This window comes from Gamsiella multidivaricata (genome assembly GCF_025024155.1).
Source record: "Gamsiella multidivaricata strain RSA 2152 chromosome Unknown BC939scaffold_9, whole genome shotgun sequence".
NCBI classification, from domain to species: domain Eukaryota; kingdom Fungi; phylum Mortierellomycota; class Mortierellomycetes; order Mortierellales; family Mortierellaceae; genus Gamsiella; species Gamsiella multidivaricata.
Window position 1 is genome coordinate 69,871 of NW_026251717.1, and position 22,293 is coordinate 92,163.

The 22,293-nt window shown below is 48.7% G+C and overlaps 2 protein-coding genes across 2 annotated transcripts; one reads left to right on the forward strand and one right to left on the reverse strand.

Moving 5' to 3' along the window:
• Positions 1-2,139: 2,139 nt before the first annotated feature.
• BC939DRAFT_440327 (uncharacterized protein) lies at positions 2,140-3,511 on the forward strand. Its single transcript, XM_051554069.1, has one exon. It carries the CDS (start codon positions 2,185-2,187, stop codon positions 3,079-3,081), a length of 897 nt encoding a protein of 298 aa, XP_051415798.1. The 5' UTR covers positions 2,140-2,184; the 3' UTR covers positions 3,082-3,511.
• A 14,441-nt stretch (positions 3,512-17,952) lies between these two features.
• Positions 17,953-21,180, reverse strand: BC939DRAFT_523300 (uncharacterized protein; the record flags this gene model as incomplete). Its single annotated transcript, XM_051561240.1, has 5 exons — positions 17,953-18,210; positions 18,291-18,566; positions 18,681-19,380; positions 19,503-19,820; positions 19,883-21,180. The coding sequence occupies 5 exons, from the start codon at positions 21,178-21,180 to the stop codon at positions 17,953-17,955; spliced, it is 2,850 nt and encodes a 949-aa protein (XP_051415799.1).
• Positions 21,181-22,293: the final 1,113 nt, after the last annotated feature.

Genomic DNA, 22,293 nt, shown 5'->3' on the forward strand with positions numbered 1-22,293 from the left:
CCGTTGTGCTTACCACTCGCCACAGTGTGCGTAGTTTGTGCATTAGACCCTTATATTCAGTGTGCAACATAAGCTATTCGAGCATTCAGATTGGGAGTTTCCATACTCCATACAACTGTAAAAGAACTATCCCCTCGAGCAACAATATCTGGACTCAGTCTAGCTATCGAACACAGAGGCAGCGTGTAAAATAGGCTATATGCCACACTCCGCGGCCCGGCTCTTGAGCAGCATCCGATCATCGAAGGTAACAACTCTGCCCCAACGGCTCACGGAGGATAAGCGCTCCATCAACTTGAACGCCTCGTCAAGGTTCCCCGAGGTCTTCTTGTTCTTAACCTTGAAAGGGTGGCCCTCGTGCAGTCCTTTGCAGAAGTGGTGTCGCGGCCTCAGACTGGGCTAAGCAGAGTGATCCTTAGATCAACAACAGGGACAAGGGTACGAGGGGGTTCGGATATGTTTACTATGATGGATGAAGGAAGAACTGATGCTCTATTACATAATGATGACATTTATACTGCTAGGAATCATGTGCAGGGATAAAAGTCAGGTTGCTATGTACTATCTCGTGAACTGGGCTGGTGTGGTATGTAACTGCAACAGGATTACCACTCAGTTACCTAGCTGCACGGTTACGACACACAGAGCCAGGATGGGAGCCCGGCATCACGACAACGCTACAACACTGTACAATAGGCCCCAGACATGTATATATAGACCCTACTTATGATCATTAAACAGCATTCATTTCTACGCATTCCTACTTGACCACTGCCCTTGATCCCCTGACTCTGCTGCTGTTGCAGTAACTGGTCTTGATCTAGTTCAAACTCGTTGCAATAATCGTAGCGATCTTCCATATGGTGACCAGGAATGCCTTTGCGCACCTGGTCCCTTGAAAAAAGTCGTTGCAGAACTCGAACCACGTACGACGATGTGATCCGCTGATTTTCCAATGACACACCAACGCTTTCATTGTGCCAGTAATCTTCTCCACTGAGAACAACGTTCTGCCCAGGGATTCACCTTAGGAAACGGCTCCGATCTCTCGAACCCACCCTGCAACTGTGAGTACATCAGCCTCGGCGGGCAGCCAGCCCGGTAGGCCATCCAAGTAATACTTCAAGTCGGTCGGCATCGTGATTGCTGCCCCTTGCGTAGATCACCAAATAAATGTTGCTCGAGGGGATAGTTCTTTTACAGTTGTATGGAGTATGGAAACTCCCAATCTGAATGCTCGAATAGCTTATGTTGCACACTGAATATAAGGGTCTAATGCACAAACTACGCACACTGTGGCGAGTGGTAAGCACAACGGTCTTCTTGTTCAACTGGAACAAGGAACAAAAGACCGCTGGCCTCGATCCTCCTTTTATACAGGCGCAACCCCAAAACCTAATAGCGAATCCTGCTACCCTCGGTGGCTGCTGGCCAACAATATTAACTTAAGCCACTGAGCAATAAGTAATTGCTCGGTCGCTGTAATTAAAAATCCCTCTCTTGTTCTCATTGATTCTGGACATAGTCATATCCTTCACGGAGGGTGATGCCCCAAGTGACACTGTGTTGCTGGGCAACACTGCTGTTCCTGGCAAGCAGTACGATGGGTTCATCAAGGATTTCCCGAAGGACAAGGTTGAGGAACTCAGTATGGACGAGCTGACCGAGATGTCCAGTGCCTGGACTCTGACAGCTCTAGGAGAGCCCGGCGACAGGAGCCAATAGCATCCCTGTTCAAGGACAAGCTGCCAGCTCGTCGATTAGGGTACAGAGTGTGGAAATACCGATTGGCCAAGCGTTAGCGGTCTCGAAGCCTGGGAGGCACCAGGCTGGGCCCATCCAGCAGCGAAAGAATGAAAGAACTGGGCTTTCGGTTGGACCTAGTTCTCAGAGAAGGAGCGATAACCGTGATAGCCCATCCCCAATTGGTTCAAGCATGGAAGGAGTGATCCAAGTCCAGACCGAGGATGGAATTCACCAGGTTCAGCAAGCCATTCTACATGTAGCTCTGTAAAAGTGTGATTGCTCCCGTGACCAAAACTTGGCACGGTTGTTCTCTCTATTACGACGGTTCTCATTACCTTTCCTTCATCCCACGAGGAGCATAGTAACTTCGACGAACAATAAATACACATACATACACACCCACACTCCCTACACCCCCTTCGTTCTCGTTGTTAGCCAATGGTTGCACAAACCCGCCAGCAGGTAGTCAAGGCTGCTCGCACGGCGGAACAGGCAAAGGTGACAGCAGCAGCAGGCCTTTCGTTTGACGGTTCCGGTCCGAAAGGCAAGAGCAAGATGAAGCAGATCAACAGAAATGCAGATGAGGGAAATGCAGAGATCTCATTGGCACGTCGGACCATCGCTCGAGATGAGCATGGACTTTTGGTAAGCACTCCACCCCCACCCCCAGTTGTTTCCTCCTCGGACAGGGCTGTTAACGACGGGGCTGAGGACATGGAAGTAACCATGGACGAAGCTGAGCACACTCAGAGCGTTGAGGCGACTGAGATCAAGGATCCAGGAGAGGATGCTGCCAATGGCGAAGGCACTACTGAAGTCATTGCCGGGGATCATCCAGAGGAGGGTGTACGTTTCGATGATATCGCCGAGGATATCGACGAAGACGACCCAGGTAATTTTCAAGTGATTCGACGCACCCGCGAGAAGTTCAACAGGGTTCTGGTCCCTCTATCCTCTCTGCGCGGCGAAACAACTGAAGAAAAGCGGGAGAACCTGATGGGGATACTGAAGGCGGCCGAGGTCAGTGTTTTGGCAAGGATCAAGACAAAGAAATTCGATGGCGAACATCTTTATTCGGTGTCAGTGGAGACAGAGGCTCAAGTTCAGGAACTGCTAAAGATGAGGACTGAGAATGCAGATGGAGCCCGCGCTTTCATCTTCCGCCGCGCGAATGACGACTGGAGTCAGGACCGCCGTCGACGAACAGTGGAGGTGTGCGGACTTCCCCCACGCATAACGGGCACGCTGGTCCGTTTGTCATTGCAGAAATATGGAGAGATCGAGGACATTTCGCGTCACATTTGCAGCCGCTGCAACAGGTTTATGCTCGGTTAAGTGCATTATGATGTCATCAGCGCTTCGCCCATCTTTCTACGACTTTCTAGAACACTGTTGCTATCTATCCAGCCAGTTTATATAAACCCCATCCACACGTAGAACTAGACAGCAGCATTGATACGAATAAAGCCTCCTTTCCACCCTAGATCCACTTCCACCTGATTTGACCGTTTGCAGCCGCGGTATCAAGGTAACCCTTGCAGTGCGTTTCACGTCCCAAGCGGGCATTGGGAAATTGGTAGAAGAGGGCACTACCTTTCTCTTTGTGGGCAATGAACTCGCTCGTCTGGTTCGCCTTGGTGCCGTGTCATTGCAATGGAACACGAGGCATGTATGCAAACTGGCGGGCTTGCCTTCTCAGACGAGCCCTCTCGATCTCTCGGATTTGTTGGAATTGAAGGCTATTTACATTGATATACCCAAGGTATTTGTGGATAATCAAATAAAATACCGACGAGAGGCGTATGTTTACTTCAATTCTGAAGAAGATATGAGAATTGCAACAGCCAATCCTATCAAGCTAGGAGACAGGATTTGGAGTGGTGCAAGGCTGGCCACAAAGTTTGCTACTCGTGTGGTTCAAGTAGGCATCTCAGAGCCGATTGTACGACGCGTATCGATAACAAAGAACGATATCTTCATGTGGAGGCGGTGAGGAAATGCAGTCAAGGACAGCCGCTGCGAGTGAATGCTTCGCGGTCGTACGCCAAAGTCGCCAGCACCAACACCCAGAAGCAACCCGCACAGGCTGCATCGACCAACGCAGGCACCAGTGGCGCCATTGTGGAGGAAACGACGCTCAACACAAACACAGATGTTATTGCCGCGATCCTGGAGCAAATGCGTCAGGACCGAGAGAGAGCTGAGGCCCAGTTCAAGACTGTGGTGTAGTAAATGAGAATCAGTTGGTTGTTCTTGTAAAGTTAATATTAGATCACGGGGAAGAGCACCGCCCCCAGAATAAAAGAATAAACGGTCTGGTACCTGAACCAGAGTCTTCTTTCCACCAAAATCATTTGTATCACACATTGTATTCGTCCAGATTGTCCGGATAACACCGCATCAACGACAGGTACTGACTACCACCGTCAGCAACCCATGCAACGAGATACAATCAATAGGGAATGCCGATCCTGATCATTCGCCACCTTTGCGCCGTCAATCGCTCTTATTTAGACATTGTACTTGCCCCGCAGCGCTTCCCCAATTACCGATCGTCTCATTGAGCATCCGTCATCGGCCCACCCTCGTGAAACGGCATTATAAAGGTACAACGGAGGCCTGATCAGCAACTATTGGCATACAACGACTCCAGAGGGGTGGACTTCATTGTCACGACTCCTCACCTCATCGGACATCACAATATGCGAACTCCTTGCAACTACCCCAGTCATTCCCAAAGGAATATAGTCCTAGCTCGCACCATTTAGCTAAACAGATCCCCATATTTATTCCTTTCCATTTACGTCTAGTCTATTTTACCTTTGTGTTCTTACATTCCGATCTAAAGGAGGACCCTGCACCACGAACCAGTAAGTGACCGAAGCACAGCCTTGCCGAAGTCCTATTCGCGTGGTAACTCCCGTTGTAAATAGAACTAATGGTAGAAGTTATAGAACCCGTTAGTAGACCCCCTACACCGCAAGACCATGATGAAGATTGTTTGTAGCACCCTCGCACAGACGTTTCAAGCACTGCAAGCAAAGGAAGCCCGGCCTGCTCAGGCAGCTACAGCAACGACAACAGGACGATAGTCTAAGGAATGAACAACCGCTCCTGCTATGACATCAAAGACAACGGCACTAACTCAAAAGACAAATGACCAGGACCCGACACAGATGACTTTCCAGCAGCTTTTGGACAAGTCCAAGCAACCTGGAGCCTTTCCAACACCACAGAGCAACATGAGCTCGCTTCTTGCTGCGTGGCAACTTGTAGCGTCGAACTCCGGACCGCCCCACCATCCGCTACCACCTACACCCGCTAAGAAAATGCAACCGGCCGACTACTCAGGAATTAATAATGAATAATACGCCTAATATGCACTCTCTTCAGAATCAATATGGTACATCGGAAAACACTGCAACGGACATCGGACTTAATGACTACAACGAACACAACACCAACAATAACGTAACAATGGAGCGCACACTTCGAGTTGCGACATACAACATTCGAGGAGCAAATGCTCCAGGAAAACTAGACGCCCTCTGCTTTTGGGCAGAGCACGCGGATATATCCATTCTTGGTTTACAGGAAACAAAATTCGCAACACACAAGGAACGATTTACACTCTCTCGGGAGTATTCACACATATACGACACGCATTGGGGAAGCGTCCCACAAAATCCCGCCGCTTCAGGTGTTGGACTCCTGGTGCGCAAGGACTGGAGTAAATATATCATTCACAAGACACGACACCGTGGACGCGGTATTGCCATTGATTTCGCATTCAGGAACCGCTGTACACTTCGTGTGATTAATTGCTATATTCCCAGCGACGCACAGCACCACCCGGAAGGCCAGGCCCTGCAACAATGGCTAAAGCAACAGATCAACGAGGCCATTTTGGGACACTACAAATATATTTTGTTAGGGGATTTCAATGGTACCCTGTCAGTTAGCATCGACAGAAATAACAACAATGGGAGTCACCGACCGGACACGCCCTTTTTGCAGTGGATTTCGGAGCAACCATTGACGGATGCTTACAGATCGCTATTCTCGCTCGAGGCCGGCTTCACCTTCGAGGATGTCAGTCGCATAGACATGGTTTTCCTATATCCAGGGATCTTACCCCGTCTCTTCAACGCGAAGGTGATCGATTTACAGGACCATGTTAAATCGGACCACCAAGCACTGGTAGTGTCCTTAAATCTGTACGCGACATCGCTACTTGGAGACACATCGGCCAGCAAATACAGGAAACCTCAAGGCTTTCGGTTTTGTTTCCGTGAGACATCGAAGGAGGAGTGGACGAACTATGCAGAAGAAACCACGAAAATATTTTCCAGCAGCTCAAGCTTGACCAGGTTGGGTATTAGGGACTTGGACGACAATGGCACGGTTCCCAAGGAGGCCCTAGTTCGGATCAACCTGGAACGCACATGGCAATTTTATTCGGCCTCTTTGGTGAAAGCAGCAAAGGCGACACTCCCAGGCAGAGTGGTAGGTCGCACCGGTTGTCGCCCAGAGAGAGAAGTCAACATGAGCCACATCATCCGTTCCTTATCCAGCCTCCAACAAGCAGCTAAGAGAATGAGGCAAGGACTTTTTGCTGCTCCGGATGTGCAACAAACCCTTTCGCAGGAGGTTAACAGTGCGTTGAATCGGATCGACAATTATTTTCATCGTATGGAGGAAGCGGAAGAAGCCCCACCAATCGACCGGCTAGGAAGACCCCCTGGACACGGCGCAGTCAAGCGATTGGACGCGATGGGTAAAGGAAATCGGGAAGAGATGGTCCACTGCTTGCGTAGCGATTCAAGCACAGCAGGCAGCGAGGCTACAGACACGAATTCGGGAAAATATCAATACTCTACTTTCCCGATGGCAATTGGCCCCACGACAGGTTCTCGACAGTGTCCTTGAGAGGACAAATGGCAAAGTTGCTTTTGGATCGAATCCAGTCACTCAGGATGACCACACACAAAATCTTTTGGAGCCGCAGGAAATCAAAGAGTATGTCCGCGATTGGTTCATCAAGTGGCATGGGCCCCGTCCTGCGCAGCCTTTGGAGCCTGGGTCCAGATGGGAACAACAGTATCGACCCAAGGAGTGGATCGACGAGGAGTGGTACTCCACACTCATGGACCCACCAACGTACGAGGAATTCGAGGAGGCACTGGACGAAGCGCCCAAGTACAAGGCGCCGGGTGTATCAGGGCTATCAAATGACCTATTTCAGAAACAAGGACAAGATGGAAAGCACATTTTGTACCAACTGGTCGCAGGTTGTGTCACCCAGGATCATGTTCCCAAGGATTGGCGCACTGGACGAATTTACTGTATCCCAAAGGCAGCAGAATGGTCCGGTAGCATGGCTGATGTCCGACCGATTACGCTTCTAGAGCACGCTAGGAAGGTCATGTTTACGATCCTCACTGAGCGGCTCAGTACGATTCTTACCCAGCACAACATCCTCCGAGGTCCAAACTATTCGGTTCTGAAGGGTACGACGACAAAGGATCCCATCCACGCGCTGAATTGTGTCATGGAGGATGCAACAGAGTTCAAACAAGAGCAATGGATTGTTTTCCAGGACATGCGTCGCTGCTTCGACTCGGTCAACTGCCATCAGGACGGCATGCTTCATCGGGCAATGACGCGCTTGAAATTCCCAAAGCCCTTTATTGACCTTTGTATGAAGATCGCTGACACCAAGGTCAATCAGGTTATCACTGATTATGGAGTCACGGAAGAGTATCGACCACAGTGCGGATTGGATCAAGGAGGAGTGGAGTGCCCCCTTTTTTGGCGAATAGCTTACGACGCTCTCTTGTGCGAGGTCATGGAGCAAGGACGTGGATATGCGATGAAAGGTGTTGCACAACCTCTTTCTTTGTCGTGTTTCGCTTTCGTGGATGATACTACATGGGTTGCAGGATCTAGGGAAGATATGCAACATACGCTCGACATTGCAACGTCCTTCTTCACACTCAATGGCGTGGAAATCAATGCAAAGAAAACCGTGGTCATGGTTAACCTCCAGGACGCGCAGGACAACACCAAATTGATTTTTGGAACACCACCAGAGGAATTAACACCACTCCCACCTAAGGAAGCAGCACGCGTACTGGGGGTATGGGTTAACTCAGCCCGTTCAACAACGTCTACAACTCGCATTTTGGAAACAGAGGTCGCCCAGCTCTGCAACATTATGAGCCGTAAGGCCATCACCGATCGCATTGCAACCACTATCGTCAACAGCGTCCTGATCCCCAAGATTCTGTATCGCAGCACCATTTAAGTCATCTCGCCGTCGTGCCTCAAAAAGCTCACGGGGAAGTACACCCAACTAATCAAACGCAAATCGGGTCTGCCTTCGACTACGCCCAACAGCATTCTCTTTCACCGGCACCTCGGAGGTCTCAAACGATTGTCCGACGCTCAAGACGAGGAACAGATCAGTTCACTACATAGCCGACTCAACGATGGAGGTATTGTAGGTGATCTCTGCAGAGCACGGCTCGCTGCGCTTCAGCGACGGGGCGGGCTGGAACAGGTGCCCACGGCTACACCGCTACGTGTCAAACCATACCGCCATTGTCTTATCTCCAACGTGTGTCGTTTGATGGCTGACAGGAACATCACATTTACCCTGAACAATGCTGACGCTCTCGGCGTCCCTCCGACAGCACGGAGCATCATGGACTGGCGCACGCAGCCGTCAGGGGAAATCGCACGAGGATTTGCGAGTGTTGGTCTTTTTTCAACAGATCAGATCATGATGAAGGATTGGAGGTGCGGTCGTGGTCCTTCCTTCGCAAGCAGCAACGAGTCAAAGGGCCATCCAGACAATGGTTTCATGATTTCCAGTCCTGGATCACAGGCGACGATCACCGGCGTAGCTTCATCAGCCAGTGGATTGCAGCAGAACGATGCAGGATAGGCGAATGCGCACACGACTGCCCTCGCTGTGTTGACCAAGTTGTACCCCCGCCACAACAAGAAATCCTGCGAGAGGTGATAGGGCCCCTCACGGAGACCGAGGACAGACAAGCGAGGCGTACTGCTGAGGATGCTTTGCATACGTACAATATCGCGGTCCGACTCAAGGAATATAGACAGCGACAGCGACGTGAAAAATATAATGGCATGGATGAGGACCAGAAGGTACATGAAATGGAAAAAGCAGCACTCAAGGACATGGATTCACAGCCAACTACCATTCAGGATGCGGAGCGCTCGCGTCTTGGCTCCGCCAGCACAAACTGATCGATTTCCCATGGGTTGATATTGACCAGGAGACATGGCGAACGATCCGTGAGACTCGATGGAGGATCCCGCCTGGGCTGGAGGCAATTGTCCTTTATTCGGATGGATCAGTGAAGAACGCTGGCTCGGACACAGTCAGCCAATCGTTCGGTAGTGTCTATAGATGCGTCGACGGCTCATTTCAGACGGCTATCTGTGGTACAACGACGGATTACGCATCATCCACCAAAGCAGAACTGGTGGGTCTGCTCGCGACAATTCTGTGCTGTCCCCGGGATCGCAACGCCATTATTCATATCGACAATAGAGCAGTGGTCCAACAGTTTGCGGCGTTAGTTAAGAATCGACATACAGCTACTCCACGACGGCGGTTGAGAGCAGCATATGCCAACTGGTGGGCTGTGATCTACGAGGCGTACGTGCAGCAGGGCAGCAAAGTAAATGTTCAGTGGGTTAAAGGACACAGTGGCGATACTGGAAATGAGGCCGCCGACGAACTGGCGGACAACGCACACGACAGTGGGCGACGGCCATGGCAACTGAACACACAATATTTCACGAGCATGAAGACACATACGACTTTCTGTGGTCAGCCAGCGGAGGACGACATTCGCCAATTGATCAAGCATCAGTCTGCAGCCAGAAACCATCATGCATGGACTTGTCAACAACGAACGAAACAATTTATTCAGCAGTGGGAAGAAGTGGAGTGGCGATCCAGCCTTGCTATAATACATGAGAAAAATCCGCCAGGGGGTTTTTTCACCAGCCTTGCGGATTGCAACCATCGGTCCCACAGGATCAAGAAAATCCATGGTATGCTGCCAACCATGCAGTACATGCACAGGTGGAAGCCGAATCTGTATACCACAGACAGATGCCAAGTGTGCCTTACCATGGTGGAGGATACCCAGCACCTCTGGGTCTGCAGAGTCACACAGAACAGACGACAGGAAGAATGGAGAAAGACACTTGATGGGGTTCTAAGTCTTGGACGCACCTTGGTAGATAAGGCGAGGAAAAAGTGGTTGTGCGACATGGAGGAGGCAATCAAGGATGGTCGACAATTCACACGCACCGAACCGAGTTTTACCCCGTGCGAGTTAGACACCCTTTGGTGGAGTCTGCGTGATATCCGGGGAGTGGAAACGATGGTGGATACGCGGGATGATGACTGGATAAGGCTGCTGGAGGAGCGGCGAGACAGGGACAATGGTGGCGAGGACAGAGAGAATGTCCACGAGGAAGAAGGAGAAGGAGTGAGCAGTCAAGAAAACGTACAGCAGGCAGCACCGCCTACCAGGCTATGGACAACGACAGACATATATCACGGGCTCGTACCAAAGTTCCTGACAACGGATTGGGCGCTACTCTTGAAGACGTCGAAGAGCATCGCGGCTTACCTGGTTGGACGTTTTGTAGAACGAGTTGAGGCTTTTGGCCGAGAGGAGTTATGGAAGGAGCGATGTAGTGCCACAGTGGCATGGGAAAAGTCCGAGGGCATATGCACGAGGATGAAGAAAGCCGGGGTCCAGGTAGGAGGTGAGACCCAGGGCTTTGTGAGACAACAGCCCCAAGAGGAGGTTACGACAGCGGCGAGGAGGAGAGCAGACAGCCGCTTGGTGGACCATCTCCAGGGAAAGGTGGTGTTGAACGAGATGGAGAGAGAAAGGAGGATAAAATTCATATTGGTCCGTGATTTTGACTAGGAGAGGACCCATCGGACCTGATAGGTTGCGTAGCGGTTTTGGGCCCCGGCTCAAGTATTAGAAACCATGCGACTCAGAATGTGCATCATAGGTATTTGGTCCCTCATTTTACATTAGTTTAGTGGGGGCCTTTTGTTAGCTATCTTTAGGTAACTATCGGCCGGCTGACAGTCCAAGCCGAGGCTTGGACAATGCAGCCTGTGGCACACCTGCGCGTCTGGGGGGATCTGGCGTCAATAAAAAAAAAAATTACGACGGTTCTCATTCGCCCATTTTCTTTACGCTTTCTCTTTTGAAGGTTATCCCTTACCGACGTGTCTCCTACGCGCTCGTTTAGAACTCATGACCATTCCTAGGAATCTAACTCCCCTTTATCGATAACTAAGTACCAACGCTGGTACTCAACACTTTATAACGAGCTAGATATCTTACATGCCTTGAAGAGATCTAGACGCATCCTTTTTTATCTTTATTTTTCTATATAAGCTGGAGTGTGTTCCCCTCCAAGGTTAGTTCCTCAGTCCCTATCACACGGATAAACACTCTTCTTCAATACACTTACCTGCCTACTCTGCCTCTCGAACACTCGAGCCCCCCACGACTCGTAAGTCTTGTCAACTTACTCCAGATCTTGATTCATGATTACTTGACTTACCTTGATCGTGATCGTGATCCCGATCCTGACGTACAATTTGTTCCGCCCGCATCGCACTCCGTCAGTCGCCAAAAGCGAGCAGCCCATCGCGACCCCGACTATTGTTAGGTTTGAACCTAACGCGGAGGTATACCAGGGAATAGATGAAGTAGTTGCTGGTAAACCAAAGTGCGTCCGGCGACCGGTGTTTCCAGATTAAGTATTCGTGAAAATTATCGAAGGGCTGAACTTTGACATAGGTGCCATCGCCAAACACAGTGGCAAAATCGCGTCGCAGCTCAAGGTAGCCGTGAACACCGTATGGTTCAAGAATTACCCACCGACGCAGCCCAGTAAATTCAAGGGGACAGTCGCCACCGCAAGGCGAGTGCAAGGAGACATTACAGTGTAGGGGTCTAACAACGAGTTTTGTAACTTCCACCACTAGTTCTATTTATAATGGGAGGTGCCACGCGATTAGGACTTCTGCATGGGAATGCTTCGGTCGCTTACTGGTTCGTGGTGCAGGGTCCTCCTTTTAGATCAAAATGCAATAGCACACAGGTAAAATAGATTGGACATAAATGGAAGGAAATAAATGTGGGGATCTGTTTAGCTAAATGGTTCGAGCCAGGATTATATTCCCTTTGGAATGACTGGTATAGTTACAAGGAGCTCGCATATGTGATATCCGATGAGGTGAGGAGCCGTGACAATGAAGTCCAACCCTTTGGAGTCGTTGTATGCCAATGTTCGCTGATCAGGCCTCCGTTGTACCTGTATAATACCGTTTGGCGAGGGTGAGCCGATGACGGATGCTCAATGAGACGATTGGCGACCGGGGAAGCGCTGCAGGCCAAGTACAGTACCTAAATAAGAGCGATTGACGGTACAAAGGTAGTGAATGATCAGGATCGGCGTTCCCTGTTGATTGCATTTTGTTGCGTGGGTTGCTAACGGTGGTAGTCAGTACCTGTCGATGGTGCGGTGTTATCCGGACAATCTGAACGAATGCAATGTGTGATACAAATGATTTTAAGAAAGAAGACTCTGGTTCAGGAACCAGACCATTTATTCTTTTATTCTGGGGGCGGCGCTCTTCTCCGTGATCTAATATCAACTGGGCAGACGGGCCCCTTATAAAGCACTACCCGTCTGCACCACGTTAAGGGTACTTGTCTCTGCTCGTACGTACTACATAGGTCAATATAGTGCATCAACTTTTTAAGGCCAACCGAATGATTCCCGTTTACTACACCACAGTACGTCGCGGATCTTGTTGTCTGGAGTCTCCAGTGTCATGGACCCCGTGTCGATCTCGAATCCTAAGTGCTGCGGCGTCCGTGAGGGCGTCAGGCTGGACTTGGATGCCTTGTTCAAGGAATCCAGACTCTTCAGTTCGCGTAGCGCCATCTCTGTTGCCTTGAGAGACTGCTCCTCTGTGGCCGCCGCGATACTTAAATCGTCCGGGCATGCCAATATCCGTATGATTTTCCGTCTGGTCCAACGTAGAAGGGGCTTGAGGACCTTCGTGAATACTAGAGGCGCTAGCGACAGACCGAATGGGAGAACCTTGAATCGATAAAGTTGGTCCCGCCATTGGAATTGAAGAAAATGTCGCGATGACGGGTGAGTTGGGATATGTAAAAATGCGTCGCTCAGATCTATAGATGTCAAGTAATCGTTTCGATTTATTAAGTGGCAGACGTGTCTCGGACGCTCTCTGTATCCCTCCTAGATTATCATTAGGGTGTCGGGGTCGTCAGTAACAGTCTACCAATTGCTTGTATCGTGTGTGATAGCTCCCGGCTCTAGGGAGCGATCGCTCCCTCTGCTGCTGCTCCTGCCTCGCTGTTGGCTGTATGCCCTTCGTCTGTTGTTGCCCCTGTAAAAAGAAAGCTGGTGACCGCCAGTATCATTATGGTGTGTATAGTTCGGGTCCCGATGGCGCCGGTCCCATTGTGGCGTACTAATGCTGACTCCAGTATAAAGAGGTGATACCAACAGTAAGACAGCACGTTTTCATACCTTGAGAAGTGACGCAAGGAGACAATTCGTTGGCAGGGAAACTGTGAGGGAGCCATGTAGAGCACATCATTCTTTACACTTGGATAAACGATGGCGAACAATAGAATGGGCGACCGCCACTCAGTGCTACTAGTAAAGAAGACCGAGGGTGGGTGAGTAGAGAATACAATTGAGTTAGAGGTCCTCAGAGTGATTACACAAGAAACTAATTGCTGAGCATGTACGGCATCTACTTGTGGCAGAATGGAGACACACAACTCCGTCCCTACTCTTGCTGGGCAATACGTATGAAATATTTTCTGTTCAGAATGGGCAACGTCGATCAAAGTATTTCTGGGGAATAAAAGGACAAGTAGCAAATTTGGCTCTACCCAGTGCTTTATTATTCCTTTTATTCACGTGGATCAGCATTCGGTTGCGTCACTTTCTGGTTCTTGGAGTACGCTCGAAAAAGCCCCCGAGCTCCTCAGGGATATTGTGCATGAAGTCAGAGAGGGTCAGAAAGTTTGACTGGAGGATATTGACGGGCCTCAGCTTCGGAGAGCTAAAAAAACAGTGCTGGACGTCGGTTCTCGAGGATCTCTATCCGTGCTGTTGAAGCCTTGAAGATGAGAAGTTCGTTGATGGACTCATTTGTAAATTTGGGATACTTGAAGATAAAGGATGGGTTTTTTACGTAAAAATACGCAACTGCTTGATACGTCGTATTTACATACAATATGTCGAATAGCATCTTCACAGTATCTTTAACCCCGGATTCCCAACATCACCACTTCAACATTAACCTGTTAGGCCTTTCGAATTCTAGTCCTGTCATTTTTTGCCTCCAATTCGTCCCGAAAAAATCTCAGAGTGTATTTTACATCCACATCCAATTTGAGAAAGACTATCTGCTCGAGCTGACGTGGAAGCAAAGAAGGAGTCTGACCAAAAGGTATGATGAGTGTGAGAGGGGTGTCACTTCTTCAGACGGCAAACCGAGTAGCCTTTGGTCTGAGTGTCTGTTTGCCACGAGGGATCAGATACAAATCTCGTCTACTGAAGAAGAGAGCCGAGCTTGAGGGTCTCATGACGGCGATGTCAAGTAGAGTTTCTGGTTATCGAAGCAAGGTCTATTTTTTATTAGCGGAGTGTTTGGTTCAGGGCTGGCTGTACTATTCCCATTAGAGAGGCACTCTTATCGACACCAGAGCCATGAACCTGTTGTTCCAGGATATTTACAAAATATGGGTAGCTAACGAGGCGCTCTACATGACAATCAAGGCAGATCGCCCTCATTGAGCCAACCTTGGCCAGCCAACTTCAATAAATTATGGAAATTGGCGTACTACAAGACGACTGGAGAAGCAACCTCCTTCAATTGGAACGATATCAAGGACAAAGTGGGGCGAATCATGGACCAGCAAGACGAATACTCTTCACGGCATCTATAACTGCAACGAGACAGGGATATATCTAAAGCGGAGTCAGGTTGGACTCCCGACGTTGTCGTCTTCTGACGTGAGTCTCAGTGCTCTTTTGCAAGAATGGTATGAGCACTGACAAGCGTAAGTCCTTATCCTGAGTAAGTTACTATGCGCCCGCTTTATCCACTCAAAGATAATATTAGTCAAAGCAGGATGCTTTTTTTTTTTTTTCCTTCGTCCATCGCGCTGTGAAGTACCTGCGAGGACTTGATTCACAATTATTGACACTGAACCGGCACAGCGTTCCCCCTACGGCTGGTGAGGATGGGATTGAGCCCACATTACTCTTCTGCTCTTCAAAATACACATTCAAGGTAAGTTATGTTGCTTTACATGCCGATCATCCAATTTTTTAAACCTCTGCACTTGTCTCAACGCCCGCCCGTACTTCATGCTTCTAAAATTCACCATGGCGAAAAAAAAAAAAAAAAAAAAAAAATTCTTCAGCAGCACGTTCGACCAAAGTAAAAGGCACTTCATCAACGGACGGGCCTGGCACTACCGACTATACACGCTTGCGACAAAGCCATTTCCATTAAATGAGGTTCAGCATTACCCACATACTCGCAAGTCTGCTATTTGCAAGAAATTGAACCTGAAATACAACGCCGCCGCCAATGTACTTTACAGTCAAAACAAAGTCCTCCATGAAAAGGGAAAAATGCTCTCCAAGGCTGTCAAGGCAAAAGCGCGGTTCTTTAGGCGACTTTTGGGGGCATTGGAGAAAGTCGTCCATGAATATATTTGAAGCCAAATAAGCCTAGGTATACTAATCATCCGCTTCCTGGACAAATTTCCGGGTAGTTTCTATTGCTAATCATTCACCTTTTACGACGACGGAAGGCTTCTCAGTCACAGAAAGCCGCATCAAAGGAACAACTATCAAGATAATGTGTGAATTGACGAGAACCACCACCATGATTATTCGGCGGTCAGTCTACCATTCGTAAATGGATGGCTTCGTAGCTCCATGAGGTAAAGACGTCTCAAGCAATACACTGGCTCCTGTGAGAGAGTTGATGTCGATGCGAACAAGCTTCAGGCATGCCTTGAAGAGACTCGGCAAGCACACACAGCGTTTAGTATGGATGATTTCTATAACTACGATGAAACTGGCTTATACCTCAAAACTATGTCTAAAAAGACTATTATGGCTGATCCGATTCGTGCGTCGATTCCTTTTTGCAGCAATGCGACAGGCGCAGGCAAACCGATACCAACCATCCTCAGTAAGTTTTTCATCAAGTGCTGCGTTGCTGCGTAAATTTTTACTATGGTAGATGCTGGGAAACTAAATGATTTTACCTCGAATGTTTATAGACATGCACTGCCTTAAATCATTAAATTGCTGTCTAAAAAATCGCCAGTACTACTGGACACTGGCTTCACAGACAAGGGGCTACACGGCTATCCCCTTTCATGGCTGGTTACTAGATCTGGATGAGAATATGTGGAACCAGGGGCACAACATCGCCATAGTCCTCGACATGGAGCTTAGTCATAAATAATGCGAAGTTATAAAGCTTACCGATATTACAATCAGTTTGCACCGAATGCCTCAGGTAGGCGCGCTACATGGGAGTTGACACTGAACTGCCCTCAGGCCAAAGGAAATAGCACCTTACTGTTTAAAATACTCTTCTATCGTCTAAAGATTAGAGGAAAGATTATTGATTAATGTTCGTTGTTAGACACAGCTGCAAGGTAGCGATATTCAGCATATTGTACATGGAAATATCCATTTATTGACCACATACCGAGGTGCATTCAGTAGGTAAGTACCGATAATGGGAGTGAAGGAGGAGTGCTGTTACGAGTGCTATTACAATTGAAAAAGATGACGATTGCCGTTGATTACGAGTGGGGAGAGGGTGAGCATGAAAAGCGAGGTGAGATAGCATGTATCTATACGAACTAGGGAAGAGGCAAACAGCCCAAGGAAATAAAATAATAAAAGTGCAAATGAATGACAGAACCGTTGTTACCGACTCATGGACATCCCAATATGTTTTGCACTATCTCCATCAAACCATGATATCCACTCGCTCTTCGCTGTGCGTTGTCAGTGATGAACCACTTATTTGTTATTACATCCAAATACCAGTACGCAACGCGTCGTTCGCTCAGACATGGCGAATGTTATTGTTGCAACCCGCAGGAAGATGTTCCAGCGCTTTATTTCCGTGTTAAAGTACATCTAGCGCATTTTATACATATAACTGAAGAAAAAAGACGCTTGAGAACTGAGGGCGGAAGCGACAGACGAACCAAATGTCCCATCAGGCGGCTATGCTATTAGTCAAGTGTCTGTTTGAAGCGGCAAACTGGGCACGTCGATCTCCAAGCTGCGTAGCAAGCTCCATGAAATCTATGTCCGCATCCAAGCGATCCTACGTCCTTCATGGGCTTCAAACAAATAACGCAGCTCTCGTCATCATCTAGGCACAATGTCTCAATAAGCAATCGTCGCCATATCGCCTGCTTGCTGTGAGGGAAAAGTTCGTAGCATGCCTCGGGCTTGACGATCCTCCATTCAGAGGTATACTGCTCCCCTGTGGCGTCCTTGATCCCATGGGTCCTATATTTGCAGTTCATGAACCCAGCGATGATAGGGACAACATTTTTGTTCCCCATTGTCTTGACAAAAATCGTCCATTCGCCCTTGTTTACAGCTCGATAGGTCACAATACTGCCAAAGACAGAGTATTCGGATAAAGGCAGTTGAGTGTTGGCTATAGGAATGCCGTTGATATAGAGGGCATGTTCCTGGATACTCTCCTCAATTTTACCAAGCATGTGAATGATGCGGCTTAGGATTAGATAAGCAGATTCCTGGAATCGAAAGGGTACTACAACGAACCTACCCGGGTCGGTAGCAATGAGAACCTTTAAAGTAGGGAAAGACATTGTGAATGATGTGATAGAGAACATTAAAGGAAGAAAAGACGAAAAAGATCAAATTCGCAGTGCTGTAAATAGTAGAAGCGGAAAATGAAGAACTATGGACAACGACAAAAAGCGGCAAAGGACAAATTGCAAGCGACGGTAGAAGATAAGAAATAAGAAAGCCTTTATAGCGGCACGGCTTTGTGATTTAGGAAGGCGTTTCGTAAGACATTGTTTCTTGACGATGCATGGGAGAGTAGCCGGGCGCGTATGAGTGCCATCTCAAGTAGTTGCAATCTGTGCATGGTAAGATTTTGATTTGAGCCTTCGCTGGCAAAATCAGATTCAGGATAAGATGAATACTGACACAATCGTGCTCCCGCGACCGCCCTGTCGTATCGTCGATAGGGTCCAAAATGGCCTTCCCATTCTCAGAAGAGGCCCAGGAGGGATTGTGCATTAATGCCTATAATGAGTAGTCAGAGTAGCGAGGCCAGTGTCCGCGTGCATGATTGAAACGAGATGACTCTTATTAAGATGACTTACCCGCTTCTTAAGTTCCAATGAAAACCTGTAGAGGTGGCCTCCTACCATATCGGACAGTGTTCTCGCACACTGGCTCATGAAGGAGCCTTCACAGACGTCTCTATCCTTCAGTCGGAATGGTGGTGCCTGGCGTTGCGAGGTGATCTGTAAATACTCCTGAAAAATCTTGTCGGACGCCATTAATGCAGGTGAACTAGCCTTCTTGAGATCGGAATCGTCACTGTCCCATCTGATTAACCGATTCAAAAGCCGCTGAAAAAATGAATCTCGTTTACCCTTCAATAGGATATTGTTGAAGTGTTCCATTCTTTTGTCGCGATGCACTCGTCCTCGATCTCCGTCAATTGCTGGGAATGTTCCGAACGTTCATGCTATGTAGAGATTGGTCACCAAAAGGCCCTCGCGTAGCAAATCAGTATGGACTCTTGCCATCGTCTGCATGGTCTCGAGGAGATGGTCCAATAAGAGGCTACGGTCCTGGTCATTCATGCAAGGGAGCGACTCTTTGAGACTGTGAATAAGACACGACTCAATCCGGCCAGGCCTCATTGCGCGCATTGGATGCAAAGATGCAACAGCGTCGACCACCAGGTTTGTTGGGTTGATCTTGCGGGGAACAGCGTTCTCGTTCAGTGGTACATCGGCATCACGAGCCTCCCTGGAGCTCTTGGTATATGTAATCTTCTTGAATGCCCTTTTCTTGGGACGTTCTGCATCGATAGGCTGGTCCTCAGCTTGTTGATCCCCCTCGTAATCGCTTCCGTTACCAGAATTGTCGTCAGAGTTGTCGTCAGAGTTGTTGTCAGAGTTGTCTTCAGACTCATTTCCGTTCATTGTATTCTCTTCAGCTGAGACAGCAAGAGGAGCAAGGAGGTTCACCACTGCGGCATCATTCGAGATATCTGCATTGTCTGGGAATGTATCATGATCGTCGTCGTCGTCGTGATCTATGAGCACACTAGCCGTGGATCCGGGCCGACCGATGGTCCGATCTTTCACGCTTACAGGCTGCGTGTTTTTGTCCTGACTTGTGAAGGCTGACGTGAAAGCCCTCGGACGGTATTTGTGGCCAGTGGTGTATCTTTGAAATCTGTTTTCCGCAGACGAAGGAGAGAGAGAGAGAGAGAGAGAGAGAGCAGCTAATCAGACATATGCCCTATTTTCAGTACGTACATAGCTTGATTGCACACATTTTAACTCAAATAAACTTACCCATTGGCATGGTTTCTGACTGCAATGCTATCAACGTTTCTTGTCACTGTTCCTGCAGAGAAAGCCATGCGAGCTACCAGTGGAGGCACATGAGGTGCCGTGGTCGACCTTGATTGTAGCTGTGGGAGCGCAAGCATCTCAACCACATTGTCGTTGCCTTCAGTCTCTGAGAGCTGGACAGGGATGGAGTTAATTGGCGTGAGAGTCAAGGGTCTTTGGCTTGGTCGGGACTTCTGTGACCAGTGGCTCCTACGGCTGTGTAATGGTACGAATTGGTGATCAGCCAGTACCTGAAGCAAGTTGGATCGACATAGATATCTACATTTCATTCTTACCAGAGAGTCAATGCCTCGACTCGATATATGATCCTTCTTATGGACTCATCAATCTCGTCATCTCCTTGAGTGTATTGGTCCAGGGGCGTCTCAACCAATTTCACAAAACTGTCCAATGGCTTCTTGACGTCGTCGTGATGAACATTTTTCCTTCTGCAGAGTTCTTTGACATATCCGTCTACCGAACGGTCCTTGCTTTTCTTGCGAAACCAGTCTTTTCTGATCGCAGCGATATCTTTGATAGCCGTGCTGAATGACGTCCGACCCACACTTGGGTCATAGTCATTAAGGCTGACGACAGCGGCAGCGACCCACTCTTCCGGTGGTTTGAGTCCGCAGTGACGAATAATATTCTCAATAGGGTAGCAGTAAAAGCGTATCCCTTTCGGATGTAAGCGGATGAGCCGTTCAGCGCCTACGAACATGAGATCACTGTCGGTTGAAACGACTACGAGACCTGGGTTCTCTCGTACCTTCCTGCCGACACAAACGTCAAATTGACCAGCACACACATGCGCGTTCCAACCGTGAGACTCTTGTAGTTCATTGACGATGGCCCTTGAGGCTCGGGGATCCACACCACGGGTTTTAATCCAGCAGGGAAACAGGACTTTGCTGAGAAACGATTTAAATCGAGAGACCTGGCTGTTGGATAAGTTGGATTTTGCCTCCATTAGCGACAGTCGTGCCTCGGCGATTCCGAGATACTCGGACAACTTGAGGATTTGTTTTTTTGTGGCCCGCTGCCGTCTCTCATGGGCAAAGGCTTTCTGGGTTGTCGGTGGACCATCATAGTGAATGAAATCTGACTTTTTGTAAAATCTGTCGTAAATCCTGTTCAGGACGTTGGCTACGAGGGGCCAAACAACATCGCGAGCGGAGTTCAGTTCGTGATATACATCCATCGGAGGATGTGAAGGAGGTGATAGTGCAGCAGAGGAAAGTGCTGGTGCCGAATAGCGCAGGCCCGATGACGATGATACCTGTTGAGTAGTCGTTGAGTTGATCGAAGAAGCATAGCAAGCGGAAGACGATTTCGGAGCCGTAGACAGATTCAGTGCAGACAGGTCCGATGCGAGACCCTTGGTCGTTACCGGGGACGGCAAAGACCATGATTCTTGATCCCAGTGGGCAAGGCGAAGGACAGGACCAGGGATTCCAATGGAGACATCTTCCTTAGCCATATTTTTCAGTTGCTTGAGCAGTAACCGTCCCTCTGTGGTCTTGAATTTCATGTAAGAAACGGCAAATCCATCAATATCGCATGGACCTTCTTTCTGTGGATCAACAAGCTTGATGGCTTTGCAATCTTTAGCGAGTTCGAAAGCCTGAGTTACACCCATCCTGGAGACAGATAAGTATCGTGATGAGGTAATGAGAACAAGTTTGAGTTAATACTTAGAATGGGGGTAGGAGGGAAACATGTCATTGTTCGCGGTGATCTAAAATTAAATAAAATTGCTGCCTCAATCTTACGTGCTTCCATTCAAGAACGCAAGTTTAATGAGGGAGATTCATCCACTCAAGGGCCTAGAAAGTAAGGACAAGAAAAGGCTAAGAACAACAGTAACCATTGTGCAATGCATTGGGATAAAAAGAGCAAAAGGACGTTACAGGTCGGAACAACGTCCGCGGCTCAAGCCCGGAGGTGTGGCTCTTTCTTGGATTAATCGGATAGAGGATAAGGCCAGAGAGAGAGAGAGAGAGTGAGAGAGAGAGAGAGAGAGAGAGAGAGAGAGAGAGAGAGAGAGTGTGTGTGTGTGTGTGTGTGTGTGGGTGAGGAAAAGATGAGAAGGAAGAACAAACGTTTAAATTTTAACGGCTAGGGGTTGCTCCATGCTAGGCTTTCCCGCCCCTTTTATGTCGTTGCAGCGGCCTATGCCGCACACAGCCACATATCTCTAATTGGACAATCCCTAATTGCACACGCCCTTATTTGCACATGCCCTTTATTTGCACGCCCTCTTCACCTGCACGACTGCTCCTTTTTACCACTGCACTATTTTTGTCCAGGCTGCGCCCAAACCCGGCTGGCTCCTGAACGCTCTCCATCTCATCTATACCCCGTTCGCGCTCTCCATCTACATTTACCCCTGAGTATTAGTCAGCGCGGCACCGACCCAGGCCCCGCTTCTAGTATAAAAACGCGATGCCTACCATGAAGAATAAAGCGGTTCCGAACACCCAGAGAAAGACATACTACCTTTTGCGACTTGACTGAAGTTTATTTCACTTGCCCCGTTTTCCCTCCTACCCTGACCTCTATCTACCTATCTAGCTACCTTACACCCCGCCCATCTACCTTACCCACCTTGCACTTATCTTGCCTACCCCATCCACCCCTTGCCTTCCCCTATAAGCCTACCCTATCTTGCCCCGACTCCGATTACCCGTAACATCGTTGACAAAAATTAAAATGATTGTGTATCCAAAGCCCGTCGCATCGAAGACCGCCT